This window comes from Netta rufina, assembly GCF_964035555.1.
Source record: "Netta rufina genome assembly, chromosome: 1".
Classification (NCBI taxonomy): domain Eukaryota; kingdom Metazoa; phylum Chordata; class Aves; order Anseriformes; family Anatidae; genus Netta; species Netta rufina.
The window spans coordinates 155,031,528-155,055,628 of record NC_140123.1 but is presented as its reverse complement, the minus strand read 5'-3'; the positions used below and the strand labels follow the sequence as shown (position 1 = coordinate 155,055,628).

The following is a 24,101-nucleotide window of genomic DNA, read 5'->3' as shown; positions in this document are numbered from 1 at the left end:
GGCATTAGTAGCACTTGAAACTACTGAAAAAAAAATATATATATATATATAAATATATATATATATCATACTTCCAAATTTCAGGACTTACTATAAGGCACATAAAATGAAATATGTCACACAGCTTTTTTTTTCCTGTTTACACAGAACTGTCAGGAAACAAAGCATTTCTGAATGTAGTGAAAACCCATACATGTAAGGTGCTTTACCCAGGGGCAGACACAGACCATACATTTCAGCTCAAAAAAGTGTTGTTGGCACGTAAATATAGAACAAATTAAAATCTTGTCCAATTTTAGCCCAGAAGTGGAAATACATGGCTTGCTTTCCTCCCACATGCACATACTGATCATTAATTTTCAAATTGAAATCAATTTAAATTTATAATTATCTATTAAAATTGGCTTATATAAACGAACACACACCAACTAATCTGTTCAGAAAAATGCCAGTTCCATTACTGAGGCATTCAGCAACTGCTCCTTTAGTTAAGATACGGGAGAATTCTGGTTCACATTTTCACTGGAGATCTATGCTAGAAATTCATTATGTTAAGCCTTGGAATGGCTATCCCTTGAGAAAAATAAAAGGCACAGGGGTAGGAAATTGCAGTAACCCTATGCCACTAAGCAGTAAAGGGCTCTGGATCAACGTCAAAAAACGGAAGGACACCACTAAAGGAAACATAATTCACATCGCAGTAAAACATTAGACAAAATGTTGATAATAAAACAGAAAGGAAGGAAAAGAAGTAAAGAGAAGTTGGGAAGACAGAGCCCTTTTTATACTTAAGATGTATATTTCAACCTGTATTCCAAATCTTTTCATGAGGACTGTCCTTGAAAACACATCTGATTTCCCCAATTAACATCTAGCATTCAATCTTATTTCAAGGGACAAAAATGTCTTGTCTCTTTATTCTCCCATCTCTCTCTACCTGAGCCTACAGACCTACCAGTTCCTGTGTTTCACCAGTTCCAGGTGATTACCAATGACACTTCCTAAACGTGCTGGACAACACATTTCTCTTAGGTTCTCCTGACACCCAGTTACATTCAACTTACATTCATTTTAAATGTTTATGCTAACCACTGGAAAAAATACTGCTTTGAGAGAAAAAACTACACCAATGTTTAGATACATAAACTGGCTTAGATACATAAACAAGTGAATGGAAAGGGCTATTTTTAAACTGCCAGTTGCTTGGCCTAAAGCGTCAGGCTGTTATTTTTTTTATTTTTTTTTTAAAGTGAAATAATGGATAACAGTCCCACTATGAAAAAGACATTTTCCTGAAAGAGGTCCGTATTTAATAGAACAGATTTTTGATACTTGTCATTCTTAATGGAACCTTTTGTGTCATACCAAAATTATAATGACATTCCATACATATAACCCTTCATCCATATTTTCGGTTTTACAACAATTACAGAATTTTACAGGAATGATATAGTTAGCCATACATATACATATTTAAATACAACGATAGCAGTTACATAGTGAATAAAATCTGTGTAGGCAACAATATAGGGTGAACTGGTATCTGTGAGATTGTGCCAGCAACTAGACCTTATGTTCAGTCAGTGTGTTTGGCAAGCCAAAATATTCACATAGATGTTCACTGCAAAATGAAGACCAAGTCACGTAGCACTGCTCTAATTCAAACTTATGTTTTTAAATTGCCAATAAGCATGCAATGACTTCATGTAATACAATGGTTGCCCAGAGCAACCCATTGTCTTAGAGAAGCATGAAAAAGAAATATTCCTACAAAAAAGTGCTTTTTAGCTCTTCTCCCTATGCTTGTTTTCATTTGAAGACAACATGAAGCTCTTTTCCTGTTTCAAATTAGTACAGCGCTGTCACTACACTGCCATTCCTCATTCTAAATTCAACCATCTCTTAGTTCACAGGAAACCTGTCTCACCTCAGTACACAACTGCCAAGTGAAACAGCAATGTTAAGAGATGACTCTGTCACTGAAGTTAGAGCCACCATAAGGCACTCCCAATATATATGCTTCACTACACTCCATTCAGATGTATCTAGCTTTACCGAAAGGCTTCAAGCTGAGGCTATAAGCAAAAGCATAGCAAACACTACAAAAGTAAAACGCACGAGCAGTTACTGTTTTAAGAACCACCTCAAAAAAAAAAACAACAGCTACATAACCCTTGAATATAGCTGTCTGAAAAACAAATTCTGTGAGAAAACAAATTTCACAAGCAAGAACTATTCAAGTTAAAAGTTACCAGACTGTTGAAAATAAATTATTACATTCATCCCACATCTCACTCCTCTTACAGGTGACTCAATTCATCTGACATTGCATTATCATGATCCTACAGAAATCACCCAGGCAAAAAAATGATTAACTGTTTGTGTAATTAGGAAAAAAAGGAGATTCACTAATAATACAAACTTGACCTCAGCTTCAGACTTAGTCACAAAGACAGAAAGTAAACAGTGATGGAATACCTCACAGAAGGAGCTGGAATCTTTCTTGTGACTGCAAAACTGAGAACAGGCTATCTAAAATACAGCTATGGCATTAGGACACAGTTAACAGTTCTGTTGCAAATTTAAGAAGAACAAACAAACAAAACATTAATTCACAGCACTCCAGTGTATGCCTTGTTCAAATTTTTCAAAAATTGTTAATTACTGGTGTAGAAAACAAATTGAACTTGGAGGGAATGCTGTGATTTTATCCACCCAAAGCAGCTGTAACCCAGATTATAAAGAATTTATGTACAATTCTAAATAAGCATCTTCATGTTTCTAAATCTCCTGACACTCCTTGGGGTAATGGTGGAAACAGGATAATGACAAAAGGGAAAGATGATACTTCCCTGAATCAACAGTACGGCACTGGGAAGAACATTCAGTCAATACAAAAATATTAGAATTTGCAAAAAGAAAAAAAAAAAGAGCTACTGCTATTACCTTCCCAGACATTTTGGACATCCTGCATCACCCACTTCAATATCAATTTCTTTCTCTTAATCCACAACAAATCTTTAAAATGTATCCCTCCTTCTCTCTCAAAACAGTTCACTTCTATGTCTTGTGAACTTCTGTATTTTATAACCTCAAAGCTGTGGAGTACATTCAAAATTCTTACTTACCAATCAGTTTTTATAGATTTCTACAGCAACCTCAATAGCTATTGTCTGCCTACATGAAACTGCTATATTTAATAATTTCAGCTTTTCATTTATGACCCTCTTGAGTATCCATAGCTTCCAGCTTTCTTACTCTGTTCCAGTCTGAGTACCCCTTTCTTTTCTTCATTAATTTCTTGGTATCTGCTTTCCACTTGGAATCACCACTATTCTCCTTCACTCTAAATATCCTGAAAATCAGCTTTTTCTGAAGTTCCACAGACTCATAATGGATTTGTAGTTGCTTTCCCAATGTATGGATACACATTCTCTTTGTCCAGTTGCTATTATGTAAACAACACATTGAATAAACTGCTAAGTAAAGCAGTAAACCAAGGCAGACAGCAGGATCATAACATTTTAGCAAAAATAATTCAAACAATTATGCATGCGGTTTTAAGGAAAAACTTGGCAGCACTGAATTTGACTTTACCACCCTGATACTTATTAAATCATCCAGGCCAGTTGAGACTTCAAGAACTGTTAAGAAGCCATTACAGTCTTCCACAAAGAAAGATAACTATTGTAATGGAAAACTAGATCAACTAGGTATCACATAGGAGCACAGATAGATTCTAGCTAAGCTAAACCATCAGCACATTTTTTTTTTAAAAAGCCTTTGGCTTAGTTGTTGTTTTGTTGCTGTTGTTTTAAGGTTTTAATTAGTGCTTAGAATTAAAATAGAGAATGCCATTCAGAGTACCTAAGCTCATTGCTGGATGAAACCTCCTAGAAGTGTCCAGTCCCAACCAGATCAAGTAGGGTAACCACGGCTGATGTACAGTACAGCAGCACAGCTCTTACACTGAGAGTGAAACAATACTCATATCCCAGTGTAAAGATATGCCTTGAAGACCTGAAGTGCTTCAGTCAGTGGTCACAGAGAAAGTGAGTCATGTAGTAAGCCTATTGCTAAATAGTATTGATGTATGCCAACACATTTTATAACACACACCAAAAATATCACACCATTTTACACCGTTAAACTATCTGGCACAACACACTCACTGAAGTCAGTAGGAATCTGGCTATCTACATCCTTTTGGATTCAGCTTTCATGCCTAACTTACTATGCTTCTGTCTATGAATTTATTTAATTAAACTAGATGTTTTAACTTCCCGAATTGAGGAGACAGTTTCAGAAAATAATCAGGAGGAAGGAAAAATAGTGGATATACCTGTTGCAGGTCAAACTATTATATATCAGTGAACCATTTGTCTGTGCTTCTTTTCTAATCTATAAGCAGTAAGAGCTATATCTAAGAATATTTTGGGGCTTATTTCAAAATCCTGGTATAAAAAACTTCATTCTACAACACAGGTCACTTGGCTGAAGCTGATTCTACCTTCTTTTTAATATCACTTTCTTTTCCTTTCATTTCATATCCTAAATGTTAAAAGTACAAACAGCCAAGTGACAGATATTCATTAAATAAATAATCTCAATAACTGTTTTATGCTAATGAAGTATATTTTTTATTTCCTTGTCATCCATTTTCTGAGCATAGATGTAATCTAAATGAAATCAAGTATCCTCATAACTGTCAAGTCAACAATAGATAATAATTAGATAGTTATCCTAGAAATAAGTGTGGATGATACCTATTAAAGTAATATGAATTTAATGATCACGTTCAGGCAGAAGCTCAATGTTACTGAATATCCAGGTCTAACAGCTTTAAAAGGAAAAAAAGGCAACTAAAATTTTATTCATTTCAGATACGAGAACAGAATTAAATATGACTACATTTAAAATCATAGATTCTGATAATAGTAATTGCTCCTGTGTGTCTAAAAGTCAGCATTAACCCGAGAATATTTAGATGTCTAATCATCCTAGTGTTCCCTACTGATATTAACACAAAAGGTGATATTTCCAATATTCTCTAGTTACCTCCAGATCTATAATTTTCAAATGCTATGCATCCTAAATCTTAAGAGATCAGATCAAAGGAAATCCTGCAGGATGTTCTTCACAAAAGAAACAATTGTTTTATATGCAAGTAAAAAGAACTACCTACTTGTGAACAACGGAAGTTGTAAAGGCAATAAATTATGAGCTAGCACATAGAATATTAGAAATAGATAGTCCTAATCCCACAACACTTTCATTACATTTCTTTTCATCTTATTAGAGATATTAAATTATTCAAAACAGTCCCTGAGCTTTAAAAATAAACCCTTTTTAAGCAAAGGCTGTAAAGACTTTTTTCTCCAAAACAAGAGAAGAAAATCAAGTAAGACATGTAAAGGTACTAACCTGAGCATATGGGCTGCATTGAAAACAACATCAAATTCTGTATTATCGAGTTCAGCTGCTTTCTTTGCCATCTCAGCTGCTTCTATTAGACGGGATTCTTCTAGGAGGAACTGACCTGGAATAGAGTACATGAACATGAATTCATGTAAAACAACTGATAGGTAATACTTCAGAAAATACAGATACAAAAAAAGAATTAAAAAACAAAAACAAATTAGATGTCCCACACTCAGTGTTTGGTCATTTATTGATTTACTCTGCATTGCAATATAATTAAAATGTAGAAAATACAGAAAAATCCAGTAGATATGATAGGAATAACTAACTGAAATATTTACAAAAGATATTTATGATTAGGAATAATGTCACAATAAAACTAAGCTGTCAAAAAACTATACCCTTGATCTGAGAGAGGCCTGTCTTCAAGAACCTGCCCTTCTGCTTATAGTTATACTGATCTTTGCTTCCTCAGAGGAAAAAGAAATAAAATCAAATAGCCTCTACAAGCAAAATATATTCCCATTTTATAAGGATATCTCAAAGATCGTATCAAATATATTTTTTACTTCTACATACATATATGCAAATGTTTCCCCAGCTTTAGAATTATAAGCAATACTTTGCTTTAAAAAGTTTGTATATGTATACCTTGATGAACTGACACTTTATCACATATATCAATGATTCTAATAGAATTGCAGTTTTTTATGTTTCCTAAGTAATCCTTACCTTTCACGTAAAAAAAACAAACAAAAAAAAAACACCTGAAGATAGCTAAAATCATGTGACTGAATTTTTACAAATGGCAATATTGTAATCATCACACCAAGTTAAAACAGAGAAGAATAAATAATTTAGCATTAAGCAAACTTCAACTAAAGTACAGTAGTTTCAAAAGATAGGCAAATAACAACTAGTAAAACTCAACAAAATTGAGTTTTCCTTTGAAGAAGAACCTTAGTGATATGGTTTAGTGGAGGACTTGTTAGTGTTAGGTCAGAGGTTGGACTCGATGATCTAGAGTTCTCTTCCAACCTAGAAATTCTGTGATTCTGTGAAGAAGAAAACACTTTGGAAGCTACTCAAACCACCGTAGTTCTGCTCCTTTTAATGACTTTTTCACACTTAATTTGTAAAACATGTTATTTTTGGATCATGGACTTTTCAAAGGGTTTCAGCTGTCTAGACTTTGTGTCTGCATAACCTTATATTTGGAAAAGCCATCTTGAAGTATGGTGATTATATGCTCCAACATCCCATCCTTCCTTTCTTATCTTACTTTTGAAAAATAAGATCACTCATCCAAAAGTCCACCAAGTCATCACTGGCCACAAGCCTCTTCAGGAACAACAGTCCATGAAAAAATGAGTTCCTCTCATGGTAAGTGATTTTCTTTCTTTCTTGCCTCCTTTCCTCATACATTCCCTGTTGCTTTCTATATTTTTCTGCAGAAAATCCACTTAACCAGAGCCAGCAAGGTCTGTAAGGGCACAGTGAATCCAGTAATGCTTGGGTACAATGAACATTTTTGCAGAAGGAATTATCTCAATACCAAAAGTGATGAAAGACAGCTTTCCTAGCTTTTTGCTTTTTCTCCATGGATACATTTCAACTTGGCAAGAGACAGGAGATTCTTTACTCAGACAGTCACCTATGTCTTAGATATTCAGATCTGCAAAAGAGTCTCGGAAAAACATTCACATCTTACTGCATTCATAGCATAAGCCTTGCTTGCTTCAGTTACATCCACTCTCAGCTATGCGCCATCCTTTCATGCACTATGATGTTTTATGTTGTTTCCAGAAATAAATGATTTACAAAAAGGCTTTCTTAGAACAGCGAGAGGAAGGGAAAAACATAAAAAGAAAACATATGAGAACAATTTTGATCATAAGAAATTAATTTATCTTCAGAATTATAAACTATTGCTTGAGTCATTAACGGAAGTCTCTTATGAATGAGAAAATGTCAATATTTTCTCTCTTTCCTTATGTCAAGATGGGGAAAAAAATGGGACAAAAGTTACATTTTTTTTTCTTTTTTTTTGGTACCACATCAGGACATGCTTTATATACAGCAGGACAATCTCTGAATCTGAAAATTCTCAGACAATCTACCAATTACAATAGGCAGTTCGTATCCCCTGATTTGGCTGAATTATTTGAAAATAAAACTTTAATTGATATTCCAATTCACTTTCAAATGAACTGAAAGAGCATCCCTCATCTTTAGGTCAATGTCAAAGCAAACCAGCCTAAAACTGTTAATATTGTGGGTGGCATTTTTTTGTTGTTTGTTTGTTTTGTTTTGTTTGTTTGCTTGTTTGTTTATAATGGAAAGTACTGGATTAGGAAAGCAAGATGGTAGTAACTGGATGTACTCTTTATACAGGAGGAGAGAAAGAACACATAACCTTTTAGGCTTTGAGATGTACTAAGCCTTGAAGATTATTCTGAAAAAAAATAAAATAAAAAAATATTTTGCAGCTTAGAACCTGAAAATAATGTCAACTGATCATTAGCCTAATTAATTCCAAAAGGGTGGAATAAAATATTTCTTTATTGTCTTCATCAAAAATAATTCAAGGATTTTTAGGGAGAGATCTTCAGAACCATACTTCTAGCCGTCTGTATGAAACATTTCAACACTGGAGCTCAACAGAGATGTTATCTTAGGTATATTTATAACTAGTCCGAATGTAATAGAATGTAGCTGGTACATTCAACTTAATGTGACATAATCAACAAATTTCTCGACTGAGATTTACATTATTAAAACAGTAAAATTCTTTCTCTTCATCCATTTAATTACTAAATTACATTCTTGGAAACCTTTTCAAACCAATACTAATGGTTTACTGGCTGTCTTAAGCAACATATACTAGGTTAATTCTTAGCTCTTTAAGAGGTCTATAATATCAACATACTACTAAAAATATTATGAAATTCCTACATGCTTTAGGATTACTACAAGAAGGCTAATTTAGAATAGAACATCATTATTTACATTTACTGAAAAGCAAGTGCATTGCTAGCTGCTTTAGCTAAAGGCTTATTTTTATTAATGGCTTTTTCTATGATTCTGGCTGCATACATTCCATTAGTCTACATGGACATATCAAAAATGTCAGCAACAACTCTAACATTTTAAATTGTTAAAAATGGAATTCGCTCTCTGTTTACTATCAGGACTCTTAAGAGTGTCTCTATAATAGGATTATTATTTTATATAACATATTAAAGGATAATCTTTACTGCAGTTTTACCAAAGCTATCTAAAACAAATTGCAATTAATCCATGACACCAACTAAGTACAAGTAAGACTTTCCAGAAAACTCTCAACTGTGCATTCCTATAAAAAAATCTCTCTCCTGCACTGAAGGGTTAATAACAGTGGAAATACCTCATGTTAAGTGGATAGGTAGCAGATGACACATGGCACCCTCCTGAAACCAACTGTAGCATCATTTACACCTAAACTCTTACAGAATTCTGACTGCAAACAAGAGAGGAGAACACCCTGCAACTGCCCCACTCATTTCCTAAGTAGAGGTAATTTAATCAGAGGTTGCTGATTAAGCATTTCCATAAACTGACTGGGCTACAAATATAAATGACTGCTACCTTTTCAGTCTAGTGGAAAAGTCTACACTTGAGCATGCAGTTGTGTGGTGGGCTGCCCTAACCAGAGCCAAGCACTTTCTTGCTCACCCCCCAGCATGATGAGGGGACAGTAAAGGAAAAACAAAAGCAAGAAAATTTGAGGTTCAAGATAAAAACAGTTTAATATGTGAAGGAAAAAGAAAAAAAAAAAAAAAAAGAGAGAAAAAAAAGACAAAAAAGGAAATTGCTCACTGCTTCTCATATGTGGACTGATGCCCAGCAAGTTGTTTAACCTTAGAAGCCAAAAATCCTCTTTTTCTTCCTCTACTTCAGTTTTTATTGCTAAACATAACACTATATGCTATAGAATATACCTTTGGCCAGTTTGGGTCAGCTGTCCAAGCTGTATCCCCTCTGGGGACAGAGTGGGGAAAAGAGAAAGCTTTGATATTGTGCAAGCACTGTTCAGCAGCAGCCCAAACATTGGTGTGTTTATCAACGCTGCTTTAGCCACAATCCAAAACACAGCATCACCCAGGCTGTTATGAAAAAAGTTAACTCCATCCCAAACAGACACAGTACAAGGTGGAAACTTTCAGTTAAGAATTGAGATTTGCCAGGTTCTCCTGAAATGCAAACCAAATTTATTCACACATCTAAATTTGATTTACGGCATCTAAGTAGAGATAACCCATTTTGAAAACATTAGCTACAGCTCCTTTTAAAATGATACACTAAGTTCATGGAAGAATGAATTGGATTGGCAGTTTTGTGTTGCAATTTCTTCAATAAAAAGGCGACTTCTGAACTTCTTCTGTCAAAGCTATAAAGATGTGTTTTCCCAAGAAAAGAACACTAGACAGGGCAAAATACTGGCAGAGTGTTAAGGTGGATCAGAAAGTTTGATCCACGAGCCCCTGGATCCAGGAGCCTCTTGTGTGGGTCTAAATTTACATGCAGGATTTTCTTCTTTGAAAGGTAGCTGGCAAACCGTGTGATTTATGAGACGCTGCCCAACATCACATACAGAGCTCTCTTATTGCAGGTGTCATGAATCTGAGTCTTGCCAACAGCATAAATTATGGTAGTCTGATTGTTTTTTGGAATCAGAATGAGATTTTTAGAAAATAGTTTTCTAGAAGCTCTGGATCCAAGATTTTCTTCCTTCAAGGAATGAATATTTCTCATTGCTGTTCCAGAACAAGAGTGGGAAATCCACAGTCCAGTTCCAGATGTGATCTTCAACAACACTTTTCTTTGTCTGGAGCAGCATTATTACTTTAAATAGAATTTTCCATCTTTGCTAGATAGCATAGAGATGAGTGTAAATGTGTAGCCAAGAGTTCTTAAAGACCTTTGACAAAAGGGAACTAAGTCAATACTTCATTAACCTCTTAGTCATGTTTCTTTTTCCTCTAAACTCTAAGATACTTAAGCATCAAAAATAGTATTAAAAATTAAGGATCCTATACCTACGGCTTTGTTCAAACATTTTCCTGCAAATCACCAACAGTGGTTTTGAGTCTATATTGGACTGGAAAAAATGATAAGACAATATATGCAATCCACTTATCTCTGAAAAAAAAGAAAAAGAAAAAGAATATATATAATTTAAATAAATAATAAAATAAGGTAAAGTAAAATAAAGTAAAATAAAATAAAATAAAATAAAATAAAATAAAATAAAATAAAATAAAATAAAATAAACCAGTTTCCAGTTCCCCATGGTTGAAAAGAACTGATTTTCATCTTCTGTCAAAAATTTTAACAACTATTCATCCATAGAGATGAAAGCATAGAGCTTTAATAATAATAATAATTAATTAAGAGCTTTAATAATAATAATAATAATAAAGCATAGAGCTTTAATAAAAGCCTGTATAATTCTCTCTCTAAAATGACCATGAATATTTGTAAAGCATTTTGTTAAGACCTGTGCCAACACCAGTTTAAAAGCTATAAACTGAATGGGTAGTCCTGCTATTTTGTTGTAATATAAAAGGTATTAATTGGTTGGGATATGCCTGTTTGTAACAATCTTTCATGTTCAGAGCACAAGCGCATTAGTGCGTGCCTCAAGAATTGGCTTCAACTATTCCCTACTGGCACTATGATCTTTTATTTCACTAGATAAAAGTGAAAGTTGCACTGATCTTTCCTTAGTTGAAATGTTCATTCTCTTTCGCTCACTGGCATCCATTCAAAGATACTTTGTACCAGAACAGAGAGGGTTTCTGAAACAGTGCATCTTGCTACTACTACTTTTAAAAAGAAACATTCTGAGTGTTCTGGGGATGCTCTTGGGTTTTCTCTTCCAACTTGCTTCCAGCTTGCTTTCTTGTCCTGCTGTCTTTATTAATGCAGAAAACAAACAAACAAACAAACAAACAAAAACAAAACAAAACAAAAACAAGAGTAAACTACCTTCTGAATAAGAAGGAAGAAAATTTCTAATCCCAACAGAGAGTAGTTAGCACTTGCTTTTTTAAATAGATATACCTTCATCACCAAATCTTCTGCATTTTATCCTCTTCAAAAGAGTTTTCTCCTTCTATGGCAGCAACTTAAACAACTATTTTAACATGAGAAGTGGATATATCAAAACCATAAACTCAAATGTCAAATCTGTTTATAATAAACTTCACTAGTGGTTCTTTCAGCACATTCAACACCAAGGATTTGAAACCCAATATTTGTTGAAGCTTTCAAAGCACTTAGCGTTCCATCTCAAACCAAAACAGGTATCAGGTTCTGAGTGACTTCACACATTTTGTGAGTCTTTGAAGCACACAGAAAGGCTACAGTATCATGTCTTGAGAACTGAACTATATTCTTATTGGCATGCGCAGAACCGTGACTGAAACCACCACTACCCCTGTGCCAATCAGGAGCAAAAGAGCAGATGCCAAGTGATATTTCTCTAAATGGAAAAATTTCCATAATATGCTGGGGAAGAAATGAGAGGAAAGACCTTGCCTCTGAGTTGATATCCAAAACTTTTTGGGTGATGAATCAATGTTGCAAGATGCCAAGTCAACAGACATGACCTAATGTAACTGTTTCCTCTCAGAGTTTCAAAACAGATTCATTGGCTGTGAATGAGCATTTCCCAGAGCAAGGGAATGTTTGCTTAAAGATCTTGTTTTCAAGGCCTGTTAAGACAATTTCTCACTGAATGTGTAGGATGTGACAGGGGAAACAAAGATGAACTTAAATCACCTAGAATCACCTAGATGGCAGTAGCATTCCAGTTTGTTTTACTGTTCCTTATATCCCATTCCATCTTTCCACCTGCTTTCTGGCTTTCTTTCTGAAAGAACTGTTGGGGAGTCTATCCCCTCAATTCTTTTCTATCAAGAAGATTATTCAGTGCAAATAAAATGAATAGAAAGACTATGCAAGCCAGTGGGTGCAACATCAATATCAGCACTGGCTTAGAACAGTCCTTTCTTATTAAACCTTTTATTTGTCTGAAAAACTTATCTGTTGCAGTCGTGCTAAATATACCATTGGATGTCATCCAGAGCACAACCAGAGATAACAGAGAAAAAATTAAATTGCAAGCCTTTGGGACTCAATGACTGATCTTGTGACCACATCTGGATCACTACAAGCTCTCACTAAAACATAAAAATGATGATGAAAATGTATAATGCAGAGGACCTGATGTTTTTACAAATCCTAAGCTAGAGTCTGGACCCTATATAATTCCCCAGACACCTGGTGATATATAAGATTTGGAAAAGAGATACTTGGATAGGAAAGAACTATTCAGTTGTGCTTTTGTAGCACCTCCATGCTCTGTCTTCAAAAATCTTCATAATGAGTTGGTACTCATGGGTCAGAACACATAATCATTAACAAGTCTTTGGGGATCATTGCACCACAAGCTTTTTCAGTTCCTGCAGAAATCCCAAATTTTGGCAACATGAAAGATGCATAAAGACACATTTCCAGCACTGTCTCTAATCTAAAATTTCTACATGATAACTCTTGAACAGTCTAGTATATCGTGCTGAGGAAGCAGAGTCAGCCACATATTCAGGATGTCAGAATGATTAGATTTAAAGAGAAACTTAAAGGGAGAGCCAGAAACATGTACATTCCACAGCATTTAGGGTCGGTGACCTAGCTTGTTTGGAAGTACTCCACTACATTCCATCACTTAAGCAATTGGTTCTAAAGGGATTTTGGAATAAATAGTTATTAGAGTGGTTTGCAATAATCTTCTTTTAATGTTGTATGATAGCAACAGCCTAGAGAGCAGCAAAAAGGACTTGACAATTTATGAATACGTCTTTGTATGCTCATTAAAGTTACTCACAGCTGCCAAGAAAAATGCAAACGACTTAAAACTAGTATATTCTTCCAAATAATTCTGTTTCTGATACATCTTTCTTGTTCAATTTCATTTTGGAACTAAGAATTACTCTCTATGTTAATAGCAGCTGAAGATTTTCTTAAATCTAAGTTATTGGAGAGTTCTGGGAGCAAAAAGGTTGGAAGATTAGTGAAGTTTTTATGTGAGCCAGTTACATCTCTCTTCCTGTTTTAGGTCTATGAATCTTGTGTCCCTTGAATAACATTTATTGATACTGTAGGAGCAGGTACAAGCTGTATCCCAAGCATCTTACTTTGACAGCACTGTATGCACAAGATGGAGAAATTCCTTCTTAAAAAGTACATGTTCTATCATAAACTTTTTCATATAGCTTCCCTACAAGATTATGACATATTTAGTGTTAGGATTTCCAAAAGATTTTAAAAGGCAAGAAAAAATTTCATTTGCTGAAAGGTTCATGAGTGCATATTGGCAAGGCTGGCAAAGTGACTTAGTGATGGACGTACTGCATCTGGTTGGCCCTGACCCCATCACATCAAGGAATTTAATTTCTCAACACACAATCACCATGTAGCATCTGGTATTCCCAATAGAGCAGATCCATGCACTCTTTTATTTATTACTTTGCATACACTGCATTTAGCCAACCTGACAGTTGGGCAAACGGACAGTTCATTCACTGGAATTACACACTGTGAGGTCAGTTTTATTCATTTCATTGATGAAGATAAAAACTGACCCTCCTATGAGCCTAGGTGGTATTTCTTCAGTTGGCATAAAAGTTTCTTGAAGAAATCAGTAAGACCTCATTCCTAGGTCACAGCTGATACTTCTCTTTCCTATCAATAAAACTTTGATGTTTAATTTTTCATTACGACACTGTTCTCTTCAGAAGATCTTTTCATTACATATTTGGGAGAAAAATAAAGTTTTTCTAGGCTGCTCTTCAGGCAATGAAGAATAAAGACAAAAAAATCTAGCACTGTGAATAATGTAACTACATATAAGGATTATACATACATCACATCTAAGAAGAAAATTGAATGCACACATGTAAGTATATATAAATTTTCACAGTAACAGATCTATGACTTAATGAAAAAACGTGTTTCAAAATCAACTGCTAAACCAACTTCTAAATTATCAAGAACTCAAAAGTGAAAAATAATTAAAAAGAAAAGTGAGAATATTAGAGAATGCGTTAATCTATTCTGCCTTCAATGAGAGCAGAGCTAATGCTCTTCACTTTTACCTAATCTGACAGGCTGTTTTTCATTTTGTTTTATGGTTATAACTGGAAATGTACTAAAAAAGGCAGATAATCAATGTGGACTGCCTAATTAAGTGAATGTATAATTAATCTAATGAGAATAATCCCTTTTTATAATGAAAAGAGAATCGTTAAACAATTCAGTGTTATTAGAAACAATGAATTATTCAAATGAACTATTTTAAAAAGAGGTCTCAATGGTGATTGGTAAAACAGAATTAATTGAACATCCTGTTTGGTTCTAGACTTTCCCATTCCAATTAAACTAGTACAAATGTAAGGAAGAAGGACCCTCTACACAAATTTATCTTGAAATCTCAACACACGTACATACATGCTTCTTGATTTACATTGTGTTGGAGAGAGGCAACTCTATACACTTTAAGAGGCACGTTAACAACACTTATTTATAGCAAAATAAAACCTGGTTTAGTATCACTTTTTTGTTTGTTTGTTTGTTTCTTTTGTTTTGCTTTCAGACAGCAAATTATAAAGGAAGTAAGAAAGCTTTGTAAGTAAAACATTTCCACTACATAAACTTCACTGTAATTTTAGGGTTTTTATTATTTTTATTTGTTTGCTTGTTTAAGTGAAAGATAGTGCATAAAGCATCCAATAAGCTCAAAATCCTCAATTACACTGCATTTCAGTCAAAAGATTCTGAAGAATTTATGCTCCAAACAGATAAACACTTAAGTACAGAATGCCATTTGAAATTCATCCCATCTCTCTTCACTGACCAATTTTATACAGAATCTTTCTTCAGCTTTTCCCGAGATAGGGTCACTGCAAGCAGAAATGGAAATTCCTTTGTGAGTGGTCAATAGAGTATCCAAAACTAAATATTCTCTGGGGCATAATGGCATTCGTCTGACCTCAGTGGACATTCCTATTTCTGGCAAATTCAAAAATTTGATTTACTGATTCATTAAATGCTAACACGGTCTCACAGTATTTATATGAAATATTCCTTTGGAATTGATGAGTTCTCTCTGTGGATGCTGTTTGACATTCAGATTCATCCCACTTGACCATAAGCATTTAATCAAGGCACGCATTTCAGAAAGAGCTCTCAAGGAGTTGAATGGAGACGACAGCAACAAAGACCATTTCAGTTATGTGGTCTATCTCACACTGCAGATACCTAGTGCTTTCTGTTGATGACAGAAGCTGTGTATGCCCCTGCAGGATCTACTGTGGCACACTCAAGTTAGATGTTTAAAGTAAAGTGGGATACATGAGAGCCAATATCCTGAGTAGATGTGGGTAGGGTATTTTGAAGAAAAGTTTCCCAGAAAAAACAAAGATGGATGTTCAAAAAATGAATAAACATTTATTAAGTTCAACTCAGTTTAGTCAGAACTGTTCATTTCAAATGTATATAAAAAGAAAATATGAATTAAAATATCCAAGTAAAAACCTCAACTTTTACTGAAACATTCAAATCTAGCATATGAAATAATTTTCTCCAGTATTTCAGTTTAAAAACATGTAGGTTGTGCTAAAAATATTATTTTCATTGCAGAGAATTAAAAATAAATAAAAAAATATATACTGATGCTTCTGCATTTTTCCCTTTACCATTTCTCTTATTCCTTATTGATATGCTTTTTCTTTCTTTCACCTGCTCAGTCTTTCTGGCAGTATGCTGAACCTCAAAAGCTTGTATCATATCACCCATGAAGACTCACGCTTTTGTAAGACAATGGTTCTGCACGAAGTTCAGATAAATGGCATATGAGAAGAAGAGAACAGAGTGGGCAACTGAATAGCTGCCTGCACTTCTGACTCAGAGGGGACTGGCACCCTCATTTGTCACTTGAGCAAGAGCCACTTCCCTTATGACCAATAAAGTGGCATCACGTCTTCAGTATAATATACATGGGTATCTATATGTATAGCTCTTCAGCTTTTCCACTAGTTCTCCTTTCAGACATCTCCAAGCATAATGAGTTAGAGAAACACTGTTTTAAAGTTAAACCGTATAAATTCAAAGCCAGCAAATTATCTGTACAAAACTAATTGTAACACTAGCTTGATCACAGAAGTGTACTATGGTGGTATTATCCCAAGGAGCAACCAGGAAACTGTTCACCTCTGCTCAAATTTTTGTGGGATCTGATAAGCTGACTCCTGCACCAAATTACATTTTCTAAGAATAGTTTTGGCTTAATGCCTGAATTAAAGCACATTATAATACAAGTGTAAGCCTCTTAAAAGATATAGTGTATCGACAGTTACTTCTCTTAGCTCAAAAAAAATGTCCAAAAATTAGAAGTCAAGAAGAACATCTGCACATCCTTGGAGCAGAAATTATAACTGTGTGTATATATGTGCACTTGGAGGAAAATCTTCAGTCCATATATTCATGCTACCCCATCAACACACTGTTGTCTCCCAACAGACCACTCCTTCCATTTGGCTGCTCAGTGAGGTATGTGTTTTATTAGGGATCAATGCCAACTATTTTATTTGCTGTTCCAATATATTAATGCTAAGAAAAATAAATAAATAAATAAATAAATAAAATAAAAAATCCCTATGATACGATTTATATGTAAACTATGGATATATTTCCCTGTGGCTTAACGTTTGGCATATAGAATATGGACCATACCTGTGACAAGGTGCTAAAACAAATTCATGGGATGCAGAGATATACTTAAAGTGTTCACTAGGGACTAGTGTTTAATATTTGGAATTTTCCTGGTAACATACACTAAAGATTCCTGATCAATACAATAAATAAGTGTAAAGGAAAGTAGAGAATGAAAGGAGAGAAAGAGAAAAAAGTAAGGACAATTTATTTCAAATTTTAGGAAGTCCTGTGCCTGAAGTGATAAGGAATAATCTTAATGAGGAAACAATACACCATTTTAATACTGTAGTCTGGTAATGAAGAAACAAATACATCAGAGATGAATGATGATTTGAATAAGCTTGCTTTTAGCTTATAGGCCAACACAAAATGATGCCTGCTTGAAAAAAAAGACAGGCAAATTGATCAAGCAATGAGAGAGAAAAAAAAAAGTCTAGACCTGTAATAAAATACACACAATCCTAACTTCAATGCCAGAATGGATTGTTGAGACCTACCTTTGAATTTGTATTCAAATAGATTTCCTATTCGCTAAAGATAGATTTCTTAATATGAAAGGCTGGAATGGGATGGAGTAGGATTTCAAGAAACAATCTACTTCAACTTTTTCTCATTATCTTAAGATATCATCAGGTATACTAATATCAAATTCAAATAATGGAGCTTACATGCATATCAAATTTATCTGTACAGGCGTAAATAGAAGACAATGTCACTAACTGAAATGACCTATAATACAAAATAATGCAACACTGAGCTACATTCATTTAAACACCATGACACATTCAAAGTAACAATGTATCCATTAATTATGGGAGTCTAACACGCAGAATTTTACACTGAATAGGATCAAACAGAAATACAGTATGTGAGCAATTCAGACAAAGAAATCACCCAAAGTAAAGACATGGTTATTAAGTGAGGTTAATTTTCCATTTTGGCCACTTAATTTCACTTATTTTACATTCACCATTTAGAATTAGAAGAGGAAATTAAAACAATATACAAAGAATATACAGTGTGCCTATGGTTCCCTACCTTTTTCCTCAATGTGGTGGTTTTACCGTGCTGGGCAGCTAAACCCCACAACCACTCTCTCACTCCCCCTCTTTTAGATGAGGAGGGGGAAAAGCAAAGCAAAGAACAACTCACGGGTTGAGATAAGGATAATTTAATTAAAGGGAAATAATAATAACAATTAAATAAAGATTATTATGAACTAAACAATTTAACTAAAGGGAAATAAAAAGGGGAAGGGGAAAAAGGGAGAGGGAAAGGGAAAAATAAAAAGAAGGGAGGAAAACAAACTAATAAAATAAATGAAGGCTATATGGAAGTGCAGAAGAAAGAAATTACTCTCTACTTCCCACAAATGAGCGATGATTGACCATGTCCTTGAAGCAGGGCCTCAACGCACGTAGCCGGTGTTCGAGAGGAGGACCGATGTTTTCCCAACGAGAGCCCACCCCTCCCCTCTTCTTCCTGTTTCCACCTTTTATTGCTGAGTGTGACATCACACGGTATGGAATATCCCTTTGATTGGTTTAGGTCAGCTGCCCTAGTGATGTTTCTCTCCTCACTTTTTGCCCACCCCCTAGGAGGGTTAGAGAAAGGCCCGATGCTGTGCCACTGCTGCTCAGCAGCAGACACAACACTGGTGTGATAACACTGCTGTTTCAGCTACAAGTACAGAGTACGGCACTGTATGGGCTGCTGCCAGGAAAGTTAACATTCCAGCCAGACCCAGTACACTCAACTACAATGGAATTTATTTATTTATTTATTTATTTTTAGATTTGTCTATTATCAGTAAGAATTAGTCCATAAAGTTAGATATTTTTGGTTCCTTGGGAGTAATCACATCTGGAAATATTCTTTGCACATCTAGCAAAACCAATCCAAACTTATAAAGATACCTTCAAATTAACTGTGTGCTTTAGGCACATTTATGCTTTAGTATGACAAAGATATAGCCAACTTGTTGAAACCTCTTTAATACTTATCCATTTCAAGCCATGAAGATGCTGGGAAGAAGGAAGATTTAAGACCCATAAATCTTAAACAAAAACCAGACACTTCAATATGTAAAACTCATGCACACTAAAGTAAAACTTTTAGTTGCCCACCCACCGTCACTCAACAAATTTAGGCCAAAACTGTTAATAATGATATTCCAGGCCATGAGGTTTTGACATATGGCAGCAGTCACCTTTCTTCTTTTCCAGAGAAGCAGTGATACTGAAATTCCCCTCATAGGAGGAAAGCTATGAAAAATAAGAAAATCTTCACCTCTCCCTCTGTAGTTATTAACAAATTGAAATGGAGATGAAGTTATACATGGCAGATTAGTTTCTTTCCCTTTAAGGAAGGTATTATGCCAGTAGCACTTTTCAATTCCTTAATCACTCTGAGATTAATGGCAGGCCTGGAATATGTGTGGAAACCCTATCTATCTAAAACATACCATAATGCATGTAGCAGTTGCCTTTGGTAGGATCCAGCTGAATAGCCTTCACGAAGTACTTTTCTGCCTCACTCTTGCGTCCCTTAAAAAAAAAAAAAAAAGAGAGGGAAAAAGAGGAAAGATTATTTTAACAGTGTGTCACCATGGAGCCATCATGTGCAGTTACAATTTCCAAACTCCAGGCACTAGAGAAAAACAACTACTATTATTGCTACACTTAACCTAAGTAAATATGATTGCTTAAGTGTTAGAGAAAGTTTTGTGGTCAGCTACTTTACACTGCAGATCTCCAGACTGAGGAAGAAATGTGTCCAACATCATCAGTGTCCAAGAAGTAAGGAAATGGCAGAAGTATACTGCAAAAAAATATATTGTAAAGGGCTTGGAGTGAACATGGAACTCCACACTTTTCTGGACATGCATCAGCTAAAAGGGTAAAATCGGAAGGGAGGGTGGGAGGAAGTTTCAGTCATCCCCTTTGGAAAACAAACAAACAAACAAACAAAACCACAAGAGGCGAAGGGGAAAAGTGTGCTTTGGTTCTATGAAATAACACTATATACACAGCCAATAATAAAGGCACTGCAAATGAAGGAATAGAAATATAAAATACTGATTTTAATGGGGCAAGTAAGATTTCATCAGAAGTCAGTTCTGTTAATCATAAAACGTAAGCAGAAAGGGTAACTTTTAGAGATGATGGTCAATGTGACGTCAAAGCAGTCAAAAAAAAAAACAAAAAAAAAAACAAACAAACAAAAAACAGAAAAGGTGTTTTTATTTTGAAAAGAGAAGAGCAGGAATACTCTAAGCCACAGCTTTTCTTGTCACCGAAATTACCAAGCCACTGAAGTTGCACTATGGGGTACAAAGTGCCAGAGCAGAGCCATTAGTAGTGATTACTCTTTTCATTAAAAAAACAAAAACAAACAAAAACAAACAAACAAAAAAACTGGAGTAGCCTAGTTTGATACTCAAATGCAAATCAGCATTAGGTATTTGATAAGATACCTGTGACTTGTTTATTCCAGTCCCCATGAAATTAGTTGCTGTGTTTTGAATTATGAAATAGAAAGCCTCCAGAATAAAGAACAGTAAAGTTTAACCATGGTGGAAGAAAGGCGTTGTGGTGTGCACCTCTCAAGGTTGCCCTGATAGTTATTTCACAGATATAGGCTTTCTCAAGTTTTGTGGTCTGGAAACAGACGTTGAAAACATCCTGCACTATCCCACAAGCTAACATAAGAATAGTAATGAGGTCTGTTCATGATTACAGCTGCTCCACATTCTCAGTGTTCCCCTCAAGGGGAATAAAAACAATTAAAAACAATTAAATAAAGAGAGAAGGAAGTTCTGCAGCACACCAAGAAGTATATCAAGACTAGGTTCTATCAAAACCAAAACAAATGGAAAATTTCCAAGAGAGCATCCTGGTTGACATACAAGCAGACTGAATCATTTACAGTATTGAAGTTTCATAATATGAAAGCTCATAGGCAATAAGAGTTTAACCTGATTATTTAGTAAACTTACTTTGGTAAACCCTTATACCTTAGATACATAACTCCAAAGCTTCTGCAAACCAACTGGTGTAATTGCATGACAGAATATGCTATCCTTTTTTTTTTTTTTTCTTTTTCAGAAAAGAGTACCATATTACATATAGTCCAGACTAATTTTCCCTCATCTACAAGAGTAATAAAGACACATTTAAAGATTAAATACATTTTTTTTAATTGCATACAACCATAGTTGAGAACAAAAAGTGAATGAAATCATCTCCAATTGAAAACATGGTAAATTTGGGTTAATATAAAATAATTATTCAAATTAAATTTATTGGGGTCAAGGTTTATAATTAAACACTTTTAACTCCAAGATTGGCATTCTTACTCTGGCCAAATTTACCATGACACATGTAAACCCAGACTTGAGGTTCCAAAATGACAAGCACCAAGCATATGTATCTGTAATTCTGGCAGTTAACATTTACACATTTTGCATCGTTGTTTTGTTCTTGCTGTTGTTTAAACAAACAAACACCATTAATTTTAGCTGGTTGCACTCTGTCTCTGTGTCTATTTCTAGAACATAAAAGGACAGTTCATTGAATACAGTCACAAAATATGTAGCTTCTGCATACAGAACTTTAAGGCCCCAAACATTTGTCAGACATGATTAATTTTCATTTACTAGGAAAACCAAAAAAACATGACTGCTCTACTCTTTTTCGCACTTTCCAAATGGCATACTGCACTCAAGTTCAGGCCTGTCAGGAGACCTGAAGTACGTAATGATGACCGGTGCCAGTAAATAGCATCAAAAGAAAGACTGTGCTATTAACAGGCCCAAATACTCATTAACAGGAAAAGGGGGAGGGGGGAAATCTTACATTATGTCACCCAGGACATGAAATAATCTGACTACAAATGATCAGCACAGCTCCATTTGTTCATGTTGACCATCATTTTTATTCCATATTTATTAAAAAACAAACAAACAAACAAACAAACAAAAAACGTTTTCTTGCAGAATGGCATTCTGAGGAAGCTTCTAACATACCATCTAATGTGTCCTCTTTGGTGCCATCTGGCTGCTGCTAAAATGTCAATACCTCAGCATAGATTTAATATGCTGTATGGTTGTGTCAAATGATATGAAATCCAATTATTTGACAGAATCAGGCTATTTTACAATTAAACTTTAGCATATGTATATTTTTTCAACTATCCAATATACACGTAAACTACCATAACAGAATGTTGGCATTGTGTAGTTACAGTTAGATGACAATCCTGTCATTGTCCCTTCCCATCATATGTAAAATAAAACACATAGCATGAGGGGGAAAACAAAATCTAGCTTTAAAGAAAATCCACAAAAATTGTTTAAACTGCTGAAAAGTACCTTAGTGCAGTCTTAGTGCAGGAAGGCATTTTGTGTGCATGTTCACCATTATGTATATTGATCCATACAGATGCCTGTATTGAGAAACACTGGAAACCTCCCAATTTCTAGCAGCAGGTTGTATATGCACAACCACATGCTTTGGCAACTTTACAAAGCAAAAAATATAAGTTTACAATTGCATACTAGCAGACTTATTTGAAGGATAAAAAAATTATTCATAAGATTTTAATAGAAGGACTTGATGGCTCTGAGGATTAATAATGGGATACAGAATATCTTTCACCTGTTGGTCACCAGTTCACATCCAGTCCAGGTCAATAGCTAAGGAAAAGGTGCTATCTGACAGCTACTGGTTTGCTCAGGAGAAATAAGTCCTAGCCCAAACCCTAATGGAGATCCTCTTCACAGAAGCACTGGCATATTTATGGCTTCTCAGTGCACTGAGACATAATGATACAAAAACATAAAACAATGAATGGCAATCTCGTTGCTGAGGAAAAAATCCATAATGAAGACAGTTCAATAATCAATTTGGAAGACTGTGCTGACACTCTCCTTATCAGACCTGGACCTTACCCTATAATGAAGACAAACTCTCAGCAGTTTTCCATTAATAAAGAAGACTTCATTCTTTTTCCTGGGCCTAAATAAACAAGAATTGCCACTGATTACCACCTTGCAGAAATTAAACATAAAGAGGTAAATTTAACTGACACATGACTCTTATAACCTAGCATGCCAGTTGTCCTGGCTTTCAGAAAGATCCTGTTCTTCACAAATAATGCAGACTTCAAATCAGAATGGCTGGTTGCTTGCAGTTTCGGCAGGGAAACAGTTAAATGGTTAAATATAAATTCAGGAGGTTGATTTTTAAGACACCTGTTCTTTGTAGAAGTTGACTGCAAGGGGTTTTGTTTCCTTGGTTGCTTCTTCCTTAGAGACAAGACAATGGGTCTGACCTTACTAATATGGTCAGACATTTGGTTAACCAGTCTTTCCTACAAAAGACGTATGTTTACCATGACAAAAGAAAGAAAGCTAGCTAATGACATCTGACAGATAAGTAAAATACCCTGCATTTATCCTTAAAACATTTAAACAATGAGGACAAATCTAATGTTTTCAAAACCCCCCCCAATTTTCCCCTCCCTGTGCCGGCAGACTGTGCCAAATTCATGTTGAGGCAGCTGGTGCGCTTCAGGCTGCTGGAGGCCCAAGGACTCTGAAATGCTAATAAAATTGGAAAAGACTAATACAGCTGAGCAGCTCTGAATAACTCTCTTGTGTAAACTATGGTGACACAGTGGCTACCAGCAAGGTGGTTCAACTAGTTAGGTGGTCTCTGCAATTTAAACCAATTTCATATTTTGTAAATAGTAGTCGTTCTCCAAATGCACAAGGGTTTAATCAGAAGAACAGAAACTTCACTCCTCGATATAGTTTCACCATCTTTAACTGCATCACTAATGCAGTTGACTGTCATTCCCCA

The 24,101-nt window shown here is 35.0% G+C and overlaps 1 protein-coding gene across 1 annotated transcript in view; it reads right to left on the bottom strand.

Annotated features, from left to right (window-relative positions):
- Positions 1-24,101, bottom strand: part of TMTC2 (transmembrane O-mannosyltransferase targeting cadherins 2) — a 255,410-nt gene that overhangs the window by 25,379 nt on the left and 205,930 nt on the right. The window contains exons 9-10 of the mRNA XM_084306356.1: positions 19,703-19,784; positions 5,425-5,539 (exon numbers count right to left, since the gene is read on the bottom strand). Of these exons, the coding sequence (XP_084162482.1) occupies positions 5,425-5,539; positions 19,703-19,784 (197 nt within the window). The remainder of the gene's footprint in view (positions 1-5,424; positions 5,540-19,702; positions 19,785-24,101) is intronic.